The 22027-nt window shown below is 45.0% G+C and overlaps 2 protein-coding genes, 1 non-coding gene and 1 pseudogene across 3 annotated transcripts; 1 reads left to right on the plus strand and 3 right to left on the minus strand.

Moving 5' to 3' along the window:
- Positions 1-7071: 7071 nt before the first annotated feature.
- trnam-cau (transfer RNA methionine (anticodon CAU)) lies at positions 7072-7143 on the minus strand. The gene has a single exon. It is a non-coding gene; the product is annotated as a tRNA-Met (tRNA).
- Positions 7144-12695: 5552 nt separating this feature from the next.
- LOC144670276 (histone H1.5-like) lies at positions 12696-13650 on the plus strand. Its single transcript, XM_078532764.1, has 2 exons — positions 12696-13289; positions 13624-13650. The coding sequence occupies exons 1-2, from the start codon at positions 12696-12698 to the stop codon at positions 13648-13650; spliced, it is 621 nt and encodes a 206-aa protein (XP_078388890.1).
- A 1476-nt stretch (positions 13651-15126) lies between these two features.
- LOC144670490 (histone H2A-like) lies at positions 15127-15570 on the minus strand (annotated as a pseudogene).
- Positions 15571-20198: 4628 nt separating this feature from the next.
- Positions 20199-20649, minus strand: LOC144670429 (histone H2B type 1-M-like). The gene has a single exon (XM_078532911.1). It carries the CDS (start codon positions 20647-20649, stop codon positions 20272-20274), a length of 378 nt encoding a protein of 125 aa, XP_078389037.1. The 3' UTR covers positions 20199-20271.
- Positions 20650-22027: the final 1378 nt, after the last annotated feature.

Raw genomic sequence — 22027 nt, forward strand, 5'->3', positions numbered from 1 at the left:
TTTAGTCTCCAATACTTTTAGTGTGGCATTAACACACTGTGAATCTCTGTTACTGTCTGAGTGTGGAATTTGCTCTCCGTCAATCTATAATAACGTGAGTGTCATTAACTCTCCGTCCGTCAACCTCTGTTATCCTATGGAAGTAGGTCACTTTCAAGTTAGCAAACTGTAACCAGTAGAGTGTCACAGGGATCAGTGCTGGGTTATCAGCTATTTACAATCTATATTAATGACTCAGATGAATGGAGAGAGCATCACCACATTTTCAGACAATACAGAGATAGGTGGGAAAGCAGGTAGTGAGAGGGACACAAAGTGTCTGAAAAAGGATATAAAAAGGTTCAGTCAGTGGGCAAACATTTGGCAGATGGAATACAAGGTGGAGAAATTTGATGGGAAGAATAGAAAAACAAAACATTATTCAAATGATATATATATTAATGGCCTAGACTGTGGTGTGCAGGGAGATGAGGAAACTCAAAATTTGCAAATGATCGGAAGATTGGAAACATCGTCAACTGTGAATGGGATAGTCTTGAACTTCAAAAGGACATAGACATGTTGCTGGATTAGGCAGGCAAGTGGCAACTGAAGTTCAATGCAGAGAAGTGTCAGGTGATTAATTTCAGTAGGAAAAATGTAGTGAGTCTGTATTAAATAAAGGCAGAGCCTCTAAAGGACGTGCAGGAACAGATGGACCTAATTGTATATGTACATCGGTCATTGAAGATGGTGGAGCATGTTGAGGGAGCAGGTAATAAAGCATATAGAATGTTAGGCTTTATTAACAGGGGCACTGAGTACAAGATTCCATCACTGTGAAGAGTAAGGAGGTCATGTTGAACTTGTATAGGTCGCTTTTTAAGCTTCATTTGGAGTACTGGGTCCAGTTCTGGGTGGCATACTTAAAGAAGGATGTGAAGGCATTGGAGAGAGTACAGAGGAGATTCACGAGAATGATTCCAGCATAAAGAACTGTAGCTACGAGGATAGATTGGAGAGGTCGGGACTGTTTTCCCTGGAGAAAAGAAGGCTGAAAGGAGACTTAATAGATGTATTCAAGATCCTGAGGGGCATGGACAGAGTAAATAATGAGAAATTGTTCCCACTCAATAGAACATTAAGAACCACAAGGCACAGACTCAAAATAATTGGCAAAAGGAGTAAATGTGATGTGAGATAGACTCATGACGTTTAATTTAAAATGTAAACTTTTTTCACCAAGAGGGTGGCTGGAGTCTGGAACAAACTTCCTCAAAGGGTGGTGGAGGGAGGTTTGCTTGAGATATTCAAAAGGGAATTGGATTGCTACCTGAAAGGAAAGAACGTGCAAGGTTACGGGGACAAGGGAGGAGAGTGGGACTGGGTAGAAAGCTCTTTCAGAAAGCCAGTGCAGACTTGATAGGCCGAATGGCCTCCTTCGATACTGTGGAGAGAGAGTGCAGAATGTTGCAGTCCAGAGGGATCAAGATCTCCTTGTACATGAATCACAAGAAGTTAATGTGCAGCTGCAGCAAGAAATTAGGAAGGCAAATGGAATGTTGGCCTTCATTCCAAGCGGGGGCGGTGTGGAGTATCAAAGTGGGGAAGTCTTGCTACAGCTACACAGCATTGGTGAGACTACATCGAGAGTCCTGTGTTATGTTGTAGTCTCTTTATTTAAAGGGGGATATAATTGCATAGGGGGCAGTTCAGAGAAGTTTGACTAAACTGATTCCAGAGATGAAGGAGTTGTCTTATGAGGAATGTTTAAGCAGGTTGGGCTGAACCACATAGGAGTTTCGACGAAGGTTTCGAGTTTGACAGGGTAGATGCTGAGAGGAATGTTTCCATTTATGGAGAAACTAGAACCAGAGGGCACAGTTTAAAAATAAACATCTCCCATTTGAGATGAAGATGAGAAGGAATTTCTTCTCTCAGAGTGTCCTTAATCTTTGTAATTCTCCACCTCAGAGAGCAGTGGAGGCTGGGTCATTACATATATTCACGCTGAGTTAGACAGATTTTTAATCGGCAGAAGAGTCAAGGGTTATAGGGCAGGTGGGAAAATGGGTTTGAGGCCACAATCAGATCAGCCATGGTCTTATTGAATGGTAAAGCTGGCCTGATGGGCTGAATGGCCTCCTCTTGTTTCTCTTTCTTATATTTTTAATTTGTCAGTGTGGAATTAACCCTCTGTCTGTCAGTCTCTTTTACTGTATTTCAGTGTGGAAATAATTCAGTCTGATCTGCGTGTGAGTGTGGAATTGATTCTCTGTCCATCACTCACTGAATGTGAGTGTGTAATTTAAATCTCTGTCAGTCTCTTTTACGGTTATGAGAGTGGAACTAACTCTCGAACAGCCTATGATAGTGTATATGAGTGTGGAATTCAATCTTTGTCAGCCTCTAGCTGTCTGAGAATATGGAATTAACACGTCAGTCTCTGTTACTGTATGTGAATGTGGAATTACCTCTCTATCGATCATTCTCAGTTACTGTGAGTGTGGAATTCTCTTTACCAGTCTTTGTTATGACATCTGGGAGTCCAGTTAAGAACCTACCAATTTCCATTAATATTTCAGTGAGGGATTAACTTACAACAACAGAGGCTGAGAGAAATTAAAAGAGTTAGTTCCACACTCTCATATTAGTCTGTCTGTGTTAATGTGTGTGATTGAGGAATAAACAAACAATCTGTCAGCCTCTGTTACTGAGTGTGTGGAATTAACTCTCTGTCAGTCAGCCTCTGTTATTGTGGGTGTGAATTCACAGAATCACAGAATTGTTACGCTATAGAAGGAGGCCATTTGACCCATCGTGTCTGCACCGGCTCTCTGAGCATTTTAACTTAGTGCCAATCTCCTACCTTTTATCCATAACCCTGCACATTGTTTCTATTCAAATAATCATCCAATGCGCTCTTGAATGACTCAGTTGAACCTGCCTCCACCACACTTCCAGGCAGTGCATTCCAAAACCTAACGACTCGCTGCTTCTTTTGCAAAACACTTTAAAACCATGCCCTCTGATTCTCGAACCATTTACATGGGAACCGTTTCTCTCTATCTACTCTGTCCACACATCTCATGACTTTGAAAGCTTCTATCAAGGCTCCTCTTAGCATTCTCCTCTCCAAGGAAAACAGTCCAAACTTCTCCAATCATTCCTCATAACTGAAGTGTCTCATCCCTGGAACCATTCTCGTAAATCTCTTCTGCACTCTCTCCAATGCATTCAGATCCTTCCTATTGTGTTAACCTTAACTTTCAATCTCTGTCATGTGTGCAAGTGCGGATTTAGCTTTCTATCTAATCATGTCGGTTACGGTACGTGAGTGTGAAATTAACTCGTTGTATGACAGTCTGCTACTGTAGGTGAATATAGAATTAACTCTGTCAGCTTCTGTCACTGTATCAGAGTGTGGAATTAATTATGTATCTGACAGTCTCGGTTACTGTATCAGACCATGGATATAACTCCTTTTCAAGATCTGCTACTTCAAGAAAGTTAATTCCACACTCATCATCTGTCAATCTACGTTACTGTATATGAGTGCGATATTAACTCGGAGTCTCTGTCATGTGAGTGAAGAATTGAATCTCTATCATTTTGTCCCTGGTACTGTCTGTGGGTGTGGAATTTGTACCTTATATGTCAACCTCTGTGGCTGTACGTGAATTTGGAATTAATTCTGTACCTGTCAGCCTCAATTATGCTGTGAGTGTGGTATTCACTCTCTGCCAGTCTCAGTTACTGTGAGTGAGTGTGAAATTAATTTCTAACAGTCTTGGGTGCTGTGTGTGATTGTGGAATTGCCTTCCTGTCAATGTCTGTTACTGGGTCTGAGTGTGAAATTAACTCTCTGTTAGAGTCTATCACTGTAAGTGAGTTTGATATGCATTACTGTATGGATGTGGAATTAATTTTCTGTCATTCTTTGTTGTTACGACTGTGGCAGAGCAGACAGGGAGACTTCTATTCCCATTGATGGAAAAGTAGAGGACCAATGGACGCAGATTTAAGCTAATTGTCAAAATAAGCAATGGCAGCATGAGGAAAAATCTTGTCATGCAGTTTGTGGATCAGAGAAGTGCCTGAGAATGTAGTAGAGGCCAGTTCAATCAAGGAATTCAACAGAGAATTGAATTATTATCCAAAAAGGAAAAATGTGCAGGGCTATGTAGAAAAGACGGTGAAGTGGCATGAGGTGATTTGCTCCTTCAGAAGGCCAGCATAGACATAATGGGCAGAATGGCCTCCTTCTGTGCTGTAATCATTCTATGATTCGATGAATTAACTCTCCATCAATATCTCTTACAATATATGAGTGTGGGTGGAATTAACACTGTCGGTGACTCTCTGCTATTACATGTGAATGTGAAATCAACTCCCTGTCAGTCTCTGTTACTGTACAGGAAGCAGTTAATGACCTTATATCAGAAATGCTTGGGCCCTACTGTTCTCAAAAGTGCTCGCGGTTAAACCCATCACCTTCTCCTCTCTCTACTCTCCAGTTCTAAGTCAGCCAACAAGAACATACCTTCAAAGTAAGCGAGGAACGGCTTCCACGTGCAACATCCATTCTGATTCAAAAGCGTTCTTCATTTGTCAGTTTGTGTTTCTGACCTTGGTTTTGTGAGCAACACCTGCAATAATTCACTGAAAACATCATGTGGATAGTGGCAACCTGAAATAAAGAGAGAAAATGCTAGAAATACACTGCACGTCAGGCAGCATCTGTGGAGAAAGAAAAGGAGTTCATATTTCGGGTCACTGACAATCAACCTGCAATAAAACACTTACTAACATCTGCCCATGGTGACTGCAGTTCCCACAATTCCCTGCATCCCAGAAACGGCTCTATCAAATGCACTGACTTCCCCGGCATTGAGAGCTCCCCAGGGCCGGCCCCGGGTCATTCTGAGGTCGAACTTATCGGCCCATTTCACCAATATGCTTCTGTCCTTTTGAAGTTTAACACTATCCTTCTCACAGTTCACAATACCTCCAAGTTTCATGTCATCCGCAAATTTTGCAATGGTGTCCCATACACCATGGAGTCGGTCAACAATATATATCAGGAAGAGCAGGGAACCTGGCGGCTCTAATTCGGGCTCTGAGAGCCGCGAAGACTCGGTATTAGTGACGCTGCGCTCAACCACGCTCGAGCTGTACGGCTCATGCTCGGCGTAGACAGGATTTCCGGTGGAAGACATGGTCGCGCCTGCGCACTGCGGCCCATCTGGGAGAGATAGGCCGTTTAATATCACCCAGAGCATTCTGGGAAGTGTTAACGGCCATGTCATTATAAACTCTAACGCGGGAGGAAGCTTTTGTGTTAATAGTTTCTGTGCAAGCTCTTTAGAAGCAAATCAGCCCGACTCCGATTCTCCTTTACAATAGCCTTAAAACATTGTCCCTCCTGTGTTTACTCCTGAAAGTTTATATTTATTCGCATGCACCACCATTTTCGGCAGAGCATTCAAGACCACAACAACTTGCTGCCTTACAAAGAAATGACAAGGGATGATCCATTCAATGTGGAAGATGTTGGGGAGGAGGGTGAGGACAAGGGAAGCCTAAAAGCGTTCTGGGAGAGAGCAAATTGATGAGAGCAGAGCTCGCGAAATGGAACAGAAATGCTTGAGGGCCCTGTCAATCACAGATAGGAGAGATAACCCGTTTAGAAAAAAGGAAGGTAAATTAGCAGTGTTGGTATGGAATGTTACCTGTCCTCACCAAAACACTCATTCCAGCTGAAACAGTGATTTATGTGTACTTTCTTCAATTTGGCACTCCGTATTCACTGTTCACAATGGTGGTCTGATCGATGTTAGACAGTTTCAGTGATTGCTTTGATGAACATCTGCTCGGTCAACAAATACGACACTGAGTTTCCGATCTCTTGTGATTTTAATTTTACATCTTGTTCTTACACTGACGTTTCTGTCCTTGGTATCCTGCAGTGTTCTAATGAATCTCAGTGTAAACTTGAGGAACAGTGTCTCATCTTTAAATTGAGCACGTTAAAACCTTCCAGTCTCAACATTGAGTACAACAAGTTGAGAATGTAAACTCAATCCCCATTATGTATCTTTTCCATTGGATATTCACATTTTTATCTTGTTTATGCTTTTGGATGGCAGCTGTTCATCATCCCATCATTCACACCTCCATTCGACACATCTTTGGTTTTGTTACTTGAACATTTACCTTAACCTTGCACCATCAACTCTTTTGTCATTTAACCTCTCCTGCCATCCACCCAGATTTGGAAACCACAAGAGAAAAATTTTATATTAGATTTATTAATAACTAACGAGAGAGAGTTAATATTCTGAAAGTAAATGAGCATCTGGCAATGAGTGACCACAATATGGTAGAGGCAGGGATAGGTCACAGAAATGTAACAATTTTCACCTTAAGTAAGGTCGGTAAGGGCAGAATGAGCAGGAAGCTGAACAGATTAAAATGTGAACAGCTACTAAAAGGCTAAAGGAAACAATCAGAGGCACTCAACGGTGTTTTCAGTATAATAGGTGTCTGACGCAAGGCCCAAGGAAGGAAACTTCACTTTCTCACTTCATGGTGAATTTGGAACTGAATTCCACGTTTTAAACCAGTAATTAAGCAGGAACTGTGATATCTGCCCAAATATTGAGTAACTGCCTTTGACAAGATGCTGTCTTCACTATGATGATTCTTTCGTCCTCGATGGTACATGTCACAGTGAAGGAAGCTGTTGTCCAAATTAAAACGATGAATGACTGCAGGGTGTCATTTAGATCGAACATACTGCACCTAATAAATATCAACTTCACGATATTTTTCCATCTTAGAAATTTCTTATTCAGGCAATGATGGAGTGATAGTGAACGAGAGAAGAATATTCAGACTGTGCCAGCTCGTTGCGAGAAATGGGCTGGTCTCGGCTGCTGTGTGTTTGCAGCAATTGCAGCTCGTGTCCTCGTGTAAATAAAAACAATTTGGGATATTTGTTGCAAACTGAAGTGTTTACAGGAAGCGAGATTCCAATGTTAAGACCTGCAAAAAGTAAAGAAAAATCAGATAAATTTGTGGGAGTATAAATAGCAGAGGATGGTTTCGATCCATCGACCTCTGGGTTATGGGCCCAGCACGCTTCCGCTGCGCCACTCTGCTACACAATGTCAGCTGTGGATGAATGTTACTTTGTGTATTAGGGAGATAAATAGTCACTTGCTTTGTGCTTTTGAGCGATGTGTTGGGAGGATCACCTTGGTTGCGCAATTCCACTTTGCAACACCAGAAAAAGACAAAAAAACACAGAAAAAAAGGCAGCAAGAGGCTGCCAGGATACACAAGATGACAGAGAACGATGCCGAGCAAATTAGCAAGACACTGAGGTGGAGAAACTGATCATTTGTCCAAACCATTCCGTTTGTCAGAGATGTCCACGGTTTGTAATAATGAGTCCTGCTGTGTAACTGTGCACCCTGTTGTGTATCTGTGCACCCTGTTGTGTAACGGTGATCTCTGTTGTGGACCTGTGCCCTTCTTTTGTAACTGTGCATTCTGTTTTGTGTATGTGCACCCTGTTGTATAACTGTGCTCTCTGTTGAATAACTTTGCTCTTTGTTGGCGAGACTGTGTTCTCTGTTGTGCAACTGTGCTCTCTGTTGTGTTACTGTGCCCTCTGCTGTGTAAGTCTGCCCCCTGTTGTGCAACTATGCTCTCTTGTGTAACTGTGCTCTCTGTTCTGTAACTCCGCCCTCAATTGTGAAACTGTGCCCACTTTTTTTATCTGTGCTGTCGGTTGTGTAATTGTGTTATCTGTTGTGTAACTGTGCTGTCTGCTGTGTTACTGTGCCCTCTGTTGTTTAACTGTGCCCTCTGTTGTAGAGCTGTGCTCTCTGTTGTGTAACTCCGCCCTCTATTGTGCAACTGTGTCCTCTGTTTTTTTACTGTGTTCTCCGTTGTGTGACTGTGCCCCTGTTGCGTAAAGTGTGCTCCCTGTTGTGTAACTGTGCACTCTGCTGTTGAGAGATCTTCACTGTTGTGTAACGTGCCTCCCTGTCGTGCAAACGTGTTGCCAGCTGTGTAAAAATGTTCTCTGTTGTCTCAAGATGCTCCTATTCTGTAAATATGTTCTCTGTTGCTCAGTGAAGATGTTTTCTGTTGGGAAAATATTTTCTTCCTGGGGCCTTGATGTTCCCTGTCATGTTAACGTGTTCCATGTTGTGTTCAGATGTTCCCTCTTCTTGTGTGAAAATCTGGTTAAGCCACAACTGGAAAAAAGTCGTCAATTCTTGACTGTATCTGTTACCTTCTAGGAGTGAATGTGATTGTGCGATACATCCTGAGAACTCTGTTAGTAGACGTGAGCAAGATTTGTTCTGTATATGTTCATCACAGATAATGTTTGTGAGTGTAGGATTCATTCTGCATCTCTTTCACTGGAACAGTTTGTGAGAGTAGGATTTCTTCTTTATGGGTCAATGCCTGGTACTATATGTGAGGGTGAGATTAATTCTGTATCAGGCAGTGTTACTGAATGTCAATGTTGGAATCATTCTGTGTCTATCGGACCGCATTACTGCCAGGGGAAGTGGGGTTAATTCTGTATCTGAATGTCTCCGTTATTCTTATAATTATTCAGACCTTCGGGATAGAGGATGATTTGCTTCCACTCTCTCTCTCTATCTCTCTCTCTTCCACTCTGAACAGAGTAAGTGTCTGATTCCACGACAGTGCTGCAGCACCCGGGTACTGCTGACCAAGGATTTGGATTATTTACAACAATTTCCTGCCAACCATAAACAATCCACTGCTTCATGAATGGGACTGAGTGACAGAGCATGGAGCATTGCACAAGTCAAATTACTACTTCCCACTCTCAGGATCCACTTATATTTTTATTTGTTCACGGGATGTAGGAGTCGCTGACAAGGCCAGAATCTGTGGCCTCGCCCTAACTGCCCTTCAGACCAGAACTGCTTGAGTTGCTGCTTTTAATTTTAATTTTAGTCATTGTTTTTTCGCAATGACTATTAATTGAAACAAATGCTTTGGTCTATTTTGTATTTGCTACCTCCTCTCTCCATGGATTATTATAAATACCTTTTTCTTCCCACAGGCAAATATTTGACAGCAGCAAAATCAAAGTAGTGATTCCGTGACAAAAGTAGAAGTGCAGCCAGCTCCTTCTCACACAGTAAGTACAGTAGCACTCACAGAGAGCAGAGACATCAGTTCTACAAGCACCAACAGCACAGTAAGATAAGAGAAAAATAATGCAGATGCTGGAAATCTGAAAGAAAAATAGAAAATGCTGGAAAAACTCAGCAAGTCTCATAGCCTCTGTGGAGAGAAAGACAGAGTTAACGTTTAAGAGTCATACAGACATGAAACGTTAAGTCTGTCTTTCTCTCCACAGATGCTGTTAGACCTCCTGAGTTTTTCCAGCATTTTCTGTTTTTGTTAGCACTAAGTTAGACTGGAACTGAGCCCAAGTCTCCGGAATGTCTATTCGTTCAAACGGAGCAGGAGAGTGCATGAACCAGATGGGTTTTTATCAATGTGACTTTCAAGATTTTTAAAAATTATGTCACCGGCGGTGGGATTTGATCCTGCGCCTCCATAACATTATCCTGAGGGGGCCCTGATGTGTCTTGACACGGCAAATGTGGACAGGATGTTTCCTCTTGGAGGAGAATCTAGAACTCACGGTCACAGTTTAAAAATAACGGGTCGCCCATTTAAGACAGAGATGAGGAGACTTTTTATTCTCGCTGAAGGTCTTGAGTCCTTGGAACTCTCTTCCTCAAAAGAGGGTGGAAGCGGATTCTCTGAATACTTTTAAAGCAGGGGTAGACTCTTGAAAGCAAGTGGGTGAGAGGTTACCGAGGGGAGGCAGGAATGTGGAGTTGAGGTTACAATCAGATCAAAAATGACCTTACTGAATGGTGGAGCAAACTCGAGGGGCCGAGTGGCCTATTCCTGCTCTTTATTCCTTCTGTTCTTATGTTCATTAACCTGGAACTCTAGATTCCCGCTACGCCACCATCTCCACTAATAAAACTGCCACCGAAACCAAACAGCCGCTGTTTAAAACGTACGTGTCTTCACAGCTTGTGCCTACAATAGCTGCTCTTTGTCTGACTCCCCCACACCCTGACTGTCCGGCTCTGTTCCCACTCCTCACTGTCCAGTATCAAAACACCGGGGGAATTGGAACTCAACAAGGAATATTCACTGCTGCTTTGTGGAGAGAAAGCAGCAATGATTTTCAATAACAGCTTCTTGCCATTCTGTCTCCCTCCTCCCAGGAGGCTGTTCTTTGTTCCCTCCCCCCAGGACCGGGGTTTCTCCATTGGCGGCTCTTCCTGTCCCAGGTGGAGCTGGGGGAGAGCCGGGCACATGCGCTCTTCCGCTCCCACCCATTGAGCTCTGGTGGGTCGGAATGACGCATGCGCAGAATTCTACACTATTACATGAAACAAGTTTGCAGTGAAACGTTCTCCAATTCACTTTTATCCGAGATCAATAAATGATCTGGAGCTCATGGGAAAGGGGACGGTGAAAACTGGGACTCGCCCACTTAAGAAACTCAACCTGTGATCTTTCTGTTCAGCTTGTTTGATGTTCAGGGACCTGTCTTCACAAAGCAATCCTACAGAATCACTGGAGGAACCCGGGAGTCGGGGTGTTTGCTGGGACCGGACAGGAGTTAATATCAGACAGGAACTCTCCAGATTAATTCAATCTGAGTGAAACACTCACTCACTGAGAGTGAAACTTAACGGCCCTGAGCTGCAGGGTGTACAACAGGGAACTGAGGTTTAAACATGGGCCATTATTTCTCACTCACTGAGACTGTCATGGAGACATACAGTCATAGAGTCTTGGAGAAATTGCGGCTCAGAAGGAGGCCATTCGGCCCATCCAGTCCATACTGACTGTCTGTAGAATAATCCAGTCAGTCCCATTCTCCTGCTCTATCCCTGCAACTTTATTACCCACAGGCGCCCACCAAATTTCCATTTGAAATCATTCACCATCTCCGTTTCCACAATGCCCAGAGGGATCAAGATCCAGCTCATTACCCACAGTATAACAAAGTTCTTGCACACATCCCCCCTGCACATCTTGTCTTAAATTTTAAATCCGTGTCTCCTAATCCTTCTACTCTCAGCTAATGGGAACTGCTTTCCTTTGTCTACCTGATCTAAACAATCTTGTACACCTCTCTCAGACCTCCCCTCAATCTTGGCTGCTTCAAGGAGAGCAGCTCCGGATTCCGCAAACAAATTTTGCAGCTATAACCCCTCATGCCTGTAACTATTCTAGTAAATCTCCTTTGCACCCTCTCAAAGACTCTCACATCCTTCCAAAGGTATGGTGACCAGAAATGGATGCAATATTCTAGTTGCAGCCTAACCAGAGCTTTATAAATGTCAGACATAACGTTCCTGCTTGTATGCTCAGTACCTCTGTTGATGAAACCAATGATCCCATCTGCTTTCCTAACCACTCCCTCAAAATCTCCTCTCACCTTCAAAGATCAAAAGGTCCCTCTGACCTTTGCGCAATCTTTAGAACTGGACCATATAGTTTATACTGCCTCTCTTCTGTTAAAATACAGCATTTTTCCTGAGTGTGGGATTAATAATATGTCTCTGTTACAATATCATTGCAATCTGAGACTGCAGCTTCTGCCTCTCCATGAGAATCTTTCTGGGTAAAACCAGAGCTTACAAGGATTTCTGCAACTGATGCATTGTCTGTGTCTCACCGCCCTCACTCACTCTGTCTCTATCAATCCCTCCACCCCCTCTCTTTTGAACTCCACATGAAGGCGGGATAGTGTTGTTTAGTTGCTGAGTGCACACAATCTGTGTCTTTAAATGACCAAAAAATAAATCTGCTTCTGAACAAGATCATAATTTAAACCAGTTACGGGTTAACGCAGGCACAGCTGTGATTGGCTGCAGCCTCCTGAATCTGGGGAACAGACACTGTGAGCAGCTCCGGTCTCAGAGGGTTTAACAGTTACTGAGCTGGGAAACTACAACTAATTCCCGAGAATCCACAGCACAGGCCGAGAGTAGAGGAAAGCCTGTCCTGGGAGCTGTAAATCTGAGACACAGTTTGTCCTGTCAATGTGTAGATGTGAACATTGTATCAGCGAGAGTGTGTTAAAGGGGCGGGCGGGTTAGACTAATGTCACTGTGTTTGTGTGTCCGGCCTCAGCGCCAGGTTTCCACGTCCATCTTGTGTAAAATCACAAGATTTCCCTGTCATAGGATCGCTCTGCTCCCCTGCTCAGTCCTGAAGAGAGAATTTAAGGGAAATATTTCGTTAATTTCAAGATTTCAGTGGAAACACAGAGAAGAAGTCAGCGCTCGGCTGAGAGGGCGCGATCAAAGCCGCAAAGAAACGGGTTTACATCGAAAATGCTGCATTTAATTCGGATGGAAATTTCTCGACGACAAACAGTCGGATTTTGTTAACAGAAGGAAGCGAGTGTGGGAATCTGAAATGTCCAATTTGAAGTGGAATTGGGGAGTTTATGAGGAGAGAGAAACACAGAGAGGCTGGAGGAGCCGGGAGCTGACAGCAGGTTGTCTCTGCCCCGTCCGCTCTCTGTGTTTAAGTTGCTCTGAGCCGCCACCACTGCTTTCATTTCTGATCCAGTTCTGACTGTCAGAGAGATTTTCCACACAGTCTCGGATATGACTGATACTGCAGCCGCCGAAACGGCTCCACCAGCCGCTGCCGCTCAAGTCAAACCTCCCAAGAAGAAGAAGGCGGCTTCCCGATCGACGGCAGCCGCTCCCAAGTTAGGCGAACAGATCCTCCAGATTGTGGCGGGTTGCAGCGATCGCAAGGGGATGTCCCTGGCCGCGATAAAGAAAGCTTTGTCTGGCAGCGGTGTCGATGTGGGGAAGCTCGGCTCCCAGATCAGGCTAAGTATCAGGAGGAAGGTGGAGAGCGGCTCCCTGGTGCAGGTAAAGGGACAGGGCGCCTCCGGCTCCTTCAAAATCCCTAAGAAGGAATCCCAGGGGAAAGTGGGAAAGAAGGAGAAGAAACCAACATCCAAGAAATCTTTAGTAAAGAAACCAGTGGCCAAGAAGGTGAAAACAAAGAAATCTCCAGCCAAGAAATCCCCAGCGAAGAAAGCAACAGTCAAGAAAACAAGCAGCAAGAAGGCGGCAACTCCAAAAAAGGCGGTGAAGAAAGCAGCGCTGAAGAAAAAATCTCCCGTCAAGAAGCTCACGGGCGGAAAGGCTTTAAAAAAAGTGGATAAATCGAAGGCCAAGCCCAAAGTGAAAGCAGCAAAGGCTAAGAAAGCAGCGCCAGGAAAGAAATGAAACCAGCCGAGCAAATTGTAAACCTCTGAACACAAAGGCTCTTCTCAGAGCCGCCCACGTCTCTCAGGAAAGAGCTGATCCCCGAATCAAATGTCCCTGTCCCGGCGCTGGGAGCAGGTTTCATACTGAAATGATTTATATTGAATTGAAAATTCCCGGTATCTCACTGACATGCACTATACCCAGCCCCTCTCCCACTCTGCAATAAAACAGAGCGGTGTCCGTGCCCCATTGTAACTGGGGATTTGTTCAGCTGCTCTGTCAGTTTCTGCTCGTTTCCTTTTCACAGATTCAGGGTGAGTGTGTAAGACAGTAACCCGGGCGCAGAAACCCCGCGTTACAACTCAAAGCCCAACACATGAGTTTGTCTCATTCAGCTGGAGTGAGGTGTCGGTAAACTGCTCAACCCGCCTGGAGGGGAGGTGAGTGGGGATAGAACAGAAGCTGGGAGTGTAGTGGAAACAGGCGGATTTGACAGGGTATAGTGTTAGTACTTGGGCGGGAGTAGTACTGAATTTTATTTGTAAAGCTCTGTATTTAAAAGCTGCGGGTTTCTAGAACCGTTGAACATGAAGCTCCAATCTTTAAGTTTTGTGCCGAGCGCTGTGTTGACTTCCGTTGTCGAGAATCTAAAAAGAAATTTCGGTTCGAGCAGGCAGGGGGCGGAGCTGGATTATCAAAGACATTCCTCTGTTCTGTCTGTCACTCAGTCTCCTCCACGCCCCGCCTCTCACTCTGACCATTTCCCAGTCAGGTCGGGGCGGGCTGTAGAAAAGAGGAACGTGAAGCAGCTCGTCTCATATTCTGCGGTGATCTGAGTGAATAATCATCATCTCTGGCAGAGGGAAAGGATGCAAAGGATTGGGTAAAGGCGGAGCAAAGCGGCACCGCAAAGTGCTTCGTGATAATATCCAGGGCATCACCAAACCAGCAATCCGCCGCCTGGCTCGCCGTGGCGGTGTCAAGCGGATCTCGGGTTTGATCTATGAGGAGACTCGCGGGGTGCTGAAGGTTTTCCTGGAGAATGTGATCAGGGATGCGGTCACCTACACTGAACACGCCAAGCGCAAGACGGTCACTGCCATGGATGTGGTGTACGCTCTGAAACGCCAGGGCCGGACTCTCTATGGATTCGGCGGCTGAACAACTCGACCCTTTCTACCAAACACACAACAAAGGCTCTTTTAAGAGCCACCAAAAACATCACATTAAGAGCACTGACCTGGGGACGGGATCGTGCAATTTAAAGATGAATCAAAGACAGATTTAGCATTAGTTCGACCTCTTTCGGTCACTAGTTCATTTATTAAGGTTGCCGGTGTCTTCAGTGGGGAGTGGAGCGGTGTATTACCTCCCCAGACCCCACTCCCACATAGTGGAAAAATGACTCGACCCATTTTCTCTTAAATATCTATTGAAACGTGGCCTGAATAAAACTCATACAGTTCATGATTTTTATGTGTGAGACCCGGAACTGTCGGCATTCACGGTGATTTCGCCCATCAATAGGAGCTTTCTACCCGCCTGTTATAAACAGATCAGGTAAAGAAGGCATGTCGGGCGATTTCATACTAGTGTCTTGTGAAGAGAAGCAAGTACTTTTAACGAAAGTGCTGGAAAAACTCAGCAGGTCTGGCAACATCTGTGTGGGGACAGAGTTACCGTTTCGAATGGGCATGACCCTTCTTCAGAGCCAGAATGAAATGAGTTCACACAGTGAGCAGCCCTTTCACAGACTCTGTGAGTGGCTCTGAAAAGAGCCTTTGGGTTATTAGATTAAAGAATGTCCGCTTCACTTGGTCTTCGAGCCCGCAGCGGCGCTGGTTTTCTTGGGCAGCAGCACGGCCTGGACATTAGGCAGCACCCCGCCCTGAGCGATGGTCACCCCTCCCAGCAGCTTGTTGAGCTCCTCGTCGTTGCGGACGGCCAGCTGCAGGTGTCTGGGGATGATGCGGGTCTTCTTGTTGTCCCGGGCCGCGTTACCGGCCAGCTCGAGGATTTCAGCCGTCAGATACTCGAGCACAGCAGCCAGATAGACCGGGGCTCCGGCACCCACACGCTCAGCATAGTTGCCCTTTCTCAGGAGCCTGTGAACACGGCCCACCGGGAACTGCAGTCCAGCCCGGGAGGAGCGAGACTTGGCCTTGGATCGAGCTTTCCCGCCGGTCTTTCCTCTTCCAGACATTTCCACAATCTCACAAAAACTTTCACAAAAAATGAGGAAATCCTCTCACATTCGCTTCTCTTATAGCTTCGGGAGGAATGGTGCTGCGGGCATTGCTGATTGGTCACTTTGTGCTGCGTTTCATAATGTTGTTCATATCACCAATCAGATATCTACTGAACTCACCAATCCGGAGACTCCACGGAGTGAGGGCGGAAAATACCGGCTCCAAATTATCAGATTCCAACCGATTTTTTTCAAATTTTAAAAGGCCGCCAAACGTAAGGCAACAAAATACAATTGAAAATTGTACTAATAGGCAATGATTACTTCATTTTTAAAGTGCAGAAATGCAAGAATCTCTCTTTCCCAAATGTACAGTTTATCTTTATCTGTCCGTTTCTGATTTTCAGTCTGTGTTTATCTATATCTGAAAACAATCCGAAAATAACGGCGCCAAATTTACAGAATCCAAACTGTTCTTTCATTCAACATCGAAAAGACCACCGATATATTTATAAAACAAGAAATAGATTTCATATGGAAAGTCACATTAATATTTGACTCGGTCTGACGGCAAAGTTTTAAAATTATCCCGTCCCTGATGGGAATATTTCACATTTTATCCCGAGTTCCAGATTCGATTTTGGAATCCGGGATCCATTCGGGGTTAATTTCGATTCTTTCTTAACACACAACAAATGCTCTTTTCAGAGCCACCCACCGCCTCACAGAGAGAGCAGAGACCTGGGAGCGGGAGCTGGGATGGGCTGTGATCGGGAATGTTAGTGTCTGATTTGTTCTGACGGGGAACGTACTGAGATTCTCAGTTTGCTCGTTGTTTACTTACCCAGATGGCACATTCTGTACTGACACTGAAATGTCTCTCCACTGCTTCATGTTTACGAAAGGTTTTGTTCTAGATGAATAATGGGTCGGTTTGTAATGACAGGACCCGGCGGTTCCTCTGACATCAGCCGTTCAGTCCGCCAGTAGAGTTGAGGTTACAATCAGATCAGCCATGATCTCACTGAATGGCGGAGCCGGCTCGATGGGTTGAGTGGCCTCCTCCTGCTCCTAATCCCAATATTCGACTCCGACCGGGAATAGGGGGAGATTCCAGCCGCTCCCGTTCCCGCTCTTTATCGGCATGAACAGCCCAGAATGAGGACAATGGGAAGGGGTCTGATGCCCCCAGCGCCGTTTCTATTTTATTACCCATTCCAGCCCTATCAGCGAGCGGAGGTTTTTAGGGTTGGTGGTGCTGTATGGAGCAATGGACAGGCCTTCAATTTTGCCTGGGAAATTCAGCACTGACTTTACACAGTTCAAACAACAGACTGGTGTTTCCGTCCAAAAATGAGCAGATTCACCAGGATGATGCCGGGTTTAAAAATTGCCGGGACAGGTTGAATGAACTGGAATTTCATTGGGGTTAGGAAATAGTGAGAGAAAGTGAAAAATCGTATTTTTAATTTTAAAAAAAGGGAAGAACGCAGTCTATTGTGGAAACGGGAAACGGCTGCAAAAAAAAAGCGGAATTTTTGAAACGGACAATTGAAAACAACTCGACCAATGAGGGCCTGAGTTTTCAGGGATTAATTCATTGGTTAGATTTTGGGTAAAACTGCCTGGGCGTAAGGCTGCAGCCAATTACTGTTCGGGGCGGTTCCTCACAGAGTTTAAAAAGGCGGATTGTAGAGCAGATTGTATTAATAGTCCTTGTATCTCGCACTGTGGTGTATCACTTCAGAAAATGGCCAGGACCAAGCAGACAGCGCGCAAATCGACCGGAGGGAAAGCTCCCCGCAAACAGCTGGCTACCAAAGCGGCCCGGAAGAGCGCTCCAGCCACGGGCGGAGTGAAGAAGCCTCATCGCTACAGACCCGGCACTGTGGCTCTGAGGGAGATCCGCCGCTACCAGAAATCCACCGAGCTGCTCATCCGCAAACTGCCCTTCCAGCGCCTGGTGCGAGAGATCGCTCAGGACTTCAAGACAGACCTGCGCTTCCAGAGCTCGGCCGTCATGGCCCTGCAGGAGGCCAGCGAGGCTTACCTGGTGGGGCTCTTTGAGGACACCAACCTGTGCGCCATCCACGCCAAGCGAGTCACCATCATGCCCAAAGACATCCAGCTGGCCCGCCGCATCCGCGGGGAACGCGCCTAAAATCCGGCTTCAGCACCAAGTACAACAACGGCTCTTTTAAGAGCCACTAAATCGACAAGTGAAAGAGCTGCGATCTCCTGTTAAACACACCAGCTCTTAGCCCGCTCGATGATATTTGATTCTCTTGCACCAGTTCCTTTGTCTTGTCGACATCGCTCTTGTAGAATTGCGAGATTACCGACGATGCCGTTGTCAACTGTAGCGCAGATTAGAACTGCCGAAGGGATCTGGGATTTTTAAAAAAAATTAAATTGCGGCATTTATAATGCTGCATAAATAAATTCCGTGCACAGGGTGAGGTACGATTTGGAAGTTAACACCCATTTTCATTATAAGGCAACACTATGTACATGAAGCGAGTGTCCGAGAGTAACCCTCCAGTGCTCGGATATAGTTGATGGTTGTCATTAGTCACAGTTATACAGCAAAGAATCAGACCGCTCGTGTCCGTGCCGGACTGACTATCCTTAATTAACCTTTGCCTCTCCAAGTGGAAATTAATTATGTCCCTCAGAACCTTTTCCAAAAGTTTCCCTACCACTGGTGTTATACTCACCGGCCTATAGTTCTCCGGTTTTTCCCTACCACCCTTCTTGAATAATGGTGCCCATTTACTGTCCTCCAGTCCGTTCACCTCTCCTGTGGTCAGAGAAGATTTGAAAATTAATATCAGGGTCCCTGCAATCTCCCTTGCCTCCCACAGCAGCCTGAGATCCATCTCATTTGCCCTTATAGGAAGGATATTATTGCACTAGAGTGATCAAAACGTTATACAGCACAGAAACAGGCCCGTCTGCCCATCCTATCCCTGCCGGCCATCAAGCGCCTATCTATTCTTATCCTTTTCTCCGGCACTTGGCCTGTAGCCCTGTATGTTATGGTGTTTCGAGTGCTTATCTAAGCACTTCTCAAACCCAGTGAGAGTTCCTGCTTCGCCATTAAATAGTGGTGCACAATCACTTACAAATTCGGAATGCAGCGGACAGATAATAGGTCACCCTTTCACTGATCCTGTGAGTGGCTCTGAAAAGAGCCTTTTGTGTTATTAGATTAAAGAATGGCCGCTTCACTTGGTCTTTGAGCCCACAGCGGCGCTGGTTTTCTTGGGCAGCAGCACGGCCTGGATATTAGGCAGCACCCCTCCCTGAGCGATGGTCACCCCTCCAAGCAGCTTGTTGAGCTCCTCGTCGTTGCGGACGGCCAGCTGCAGGTGTCTGGGGATGATGCGGGTCTTCTTGTTGTCCCGGGCCGCGTTACCGGCCAGCTCGAGGATTTCAGCCGTCAGATACTCGAGCACAGCAGCCAGATAGACCGGGGCTCCGGCACCCACACGCTCAGCATAGTTGCCCTTTCTCAGGAGCCTGTGAACACGGCCCACCGGGAACTGCAGTCCAGCTCGGGAGGAGCGAGACTTGGCCTTGGAGCGAGCTTTACCGCCGGTCTTTCCTCTTCCAGACATTTCAAATTCTCACAAACACTTTCACAAAGAATGAGGAAATCCTCTCACATTCGCATTTCTTATAGCTTCGGGGGGAATGCTGCTGCGGGCATTGCTGATTGGTCACTTTTTGCGTCATCTCATAGTGTTTTTCATATCACCAATCAGATATCTACTGAACTCACCAATCCGGAGACTCCACGGAGTGAGGGCGGAAAATAACGGCGCCTAATGATCAGATTCCAACTGTTCTTTTTTCAGATGCTTAAAGACCGCCAAAATGTAATGCAATGAATAAAGGAGAGTATCGCTGTCTCTTTCCCTAGTCTAGTTTGTCGGTATCTGTCCGTTTCTGATTATCAGTCTGAGTTTATCTGTTTCTAAAACAAGCCGAAAATAACGGCGCCAAGATTACAGAATCCAACCAATAGTTTTTATTCGATATCGAAAACTCCGCCGATATATTTATAAAGCAAGAAATCTATTTCATAAAGAGAAAAAAAATCTTTAGTAGCTAACTCGGTCTGACGACAAAGTTTTTAAAATATCCGTCCCTGATGGGACTATTTCATATTTTATCCCAAGTTCCAGATTCCCTTTAAAATCCAAGGGTCCATTTGCGGTTAATTTCGGTCCTATTATAAATCCGATAACTAGCGGGCTTAAAGCCTCTCCTCATCGTTCTACAAACGGACAGTATATTGTAGATATTCGTGAGTCAAAAGTGAACATTGTTGGTGTAAATTTGCCAGCGTTGAGACTGAAGGTTCCTACACATCTGGGGCAGATAGGAAATGAACTGATCGATTATTGAGACCAAACTTGACCAGAACTGGAAACTGATGCTGTCTGAAACTGTTCTATTCTCTCTCCAAAGCCAGGGAAAGGGGCCGAATATGAACGCGTCTGAGAACAAAGCGCAGAGAGTCAGCGGGCAGTCATTATTTAATGGAGAATTATAAACAAGACCCAATGATCGACCAGGCGATAAATCTACATTACCTAGAATATCTGTACTGATGGCTGACTAAAATAACAGTTCGAAACTTATCATAATCGATACATGACAAATTTAAAAATAGAGATGATATAGCTTTTTCGGAGAGATTGTGAGTGGCTCTTAAAAGAGCCGTTGTGTTTCGGGTGTTGTTCAGTCCATTGTGGGGTTTTACTTGGAGCTGGTGTACTTGGTCACCGCCTTTGTACCTTCCGACACGGCGTGCTTGGCCAGTTCCCCGGGCAGCAGCAGGCGCACGGCGGTCTGGATCTCCCGGGAGCTGATGGTGCTGCGCTTGTTGTAATGGGCCAGGCGGGAAGCCTCACCCGCGATGCGCTCGAAAATATCGTTCACGAACGAGTTCATGATGCTCATGGCCTTGGAGGAGATGCCGGTGTCGGGGTGAACCTGCTTCATCACTTTGTAGATGTAGATGGAGTAACTTTCTTTCCTGGATCTTTTCCTCTTCTTGCCGCCCTTCGCGGGCAACTTTTTCTGCGCTTTCTTGGCGCCCTTCTTGGAAACCTGCGCTTTCTTCTCATCAACCATGATCACAATCAACTTCAGACACACAATAACTCAAGGCGCTGTCGAAACTCGCATTTTATAGACAAAACCCGAGACCTATGCTAATGAAGGATGGATGAATGTTATGTTCCCGATTGGCTATTTCACAATGAGGTCAATTCGTGATGTTTTACATCTTTCTGATTAGTTTGTTTGAAAACACAATCACATTTATTGGTCCTTCAGTCCACAAACTCTCTCAGCAGTCAAACCTTCCTTTCCCGTTGCCCGCCCCATCCGCCCAAATCCCAGACTTTCTGACTCCCTCTGTCGCACCAGCACATTCTCTCTGCTGGGAATACCACATCACTCTATAATCCTGCTGATGCTGTTCATACATTTTCCCTTCCTCACCAGGACCAACTGCTCTTCTTTACTTCCGCCCATCAGCAGGACAGAGCAGTCCCGAATATTAGGGGTCAGACAGGGGTTCATGTGGTCTTTGCTGTGCATGTGAGGGGGAAATAAGTTTGATAAGCAGCAGCCACAAGTCCCACATGTGACATTGATATCGCGGCAATAGCAGCATTCAATATTTCTGGCTACAAACTATTCAGGAAAGCCCAGTCACCAAAAAAAAAACAGCACGGAGGGTGAAGAGGGGATTGCATTGATCAAATAAACTATTATAATGCTGGAGAGGGATGATGTCACTGAGGGGGATCAAACACATAATCTATTTGGTTATATTTAGGGAACAAAGCAAGATCTAGTCCACAACAGGATACAATCATTCTGTTAAAAATAACTTCTCTGTAGGCTACGCGATTGTGGGTTTCATTCTCTGACTATCATTATGTGCTTTTTCAGTGAGGATTATAATCCCTATCTCTCGGTCTATGGTCAGTGATATTGAGATTTAATTCATAACTTGCAATCTCTTAAAAATGTCTGTTTATTTTCCTCTATATTATTCCGTTTTCAAGTGAGTGTTGCATTTACAATGTGCCTGTCAGTCCCGGGATATTGTTCCGCATTTCATTCAGCACACGCTGTTGTTATTTAAAATTATTTTTATAATTATTTTTCTCCCTGTACTGCTCTAGTCTTTGGTATGCCTGTGCGTTTTTTCTCTGCACATGTTAATGTCTGCCATGTGAGTGGGTTTTTAATCTGTCCAAGTCAATCTTTGGTATAAGTGAGTGGCATTTTCCCATCCCTGTCATTTTATTATTTGGAGTGTGTGTCTACAACTGTTTCTGAAGGCCTCAGTTAGTTGTTTTGGTCTGACCCCCATCGAGATTGATAAACTTTGAAATGTATTTGAATTCCCAGTGAACATCTCAAAGGATCACACAATAGGGGTTCACAATTTAAGACTTGTCCTTTAACAGACTGAAATCAACATTGATTAAACGTC

This window comes from Cetorhinus maximus, chromosome 31 (genome assembly GCF_964194155.1).
Source record: "Cetorhinus maximus chromosome 31, sCetMax3.hap1.1, whole genome shotgun sequence".
In the NCBI taxonomy this organism is placed as follows: domain Eukaryota; kingdom Metazoa; phylum Chordata; class Chondrichthyes; order Lamniformes; family Cetorhinidae; genus Cetorhinus; species Cetorhinus maximus.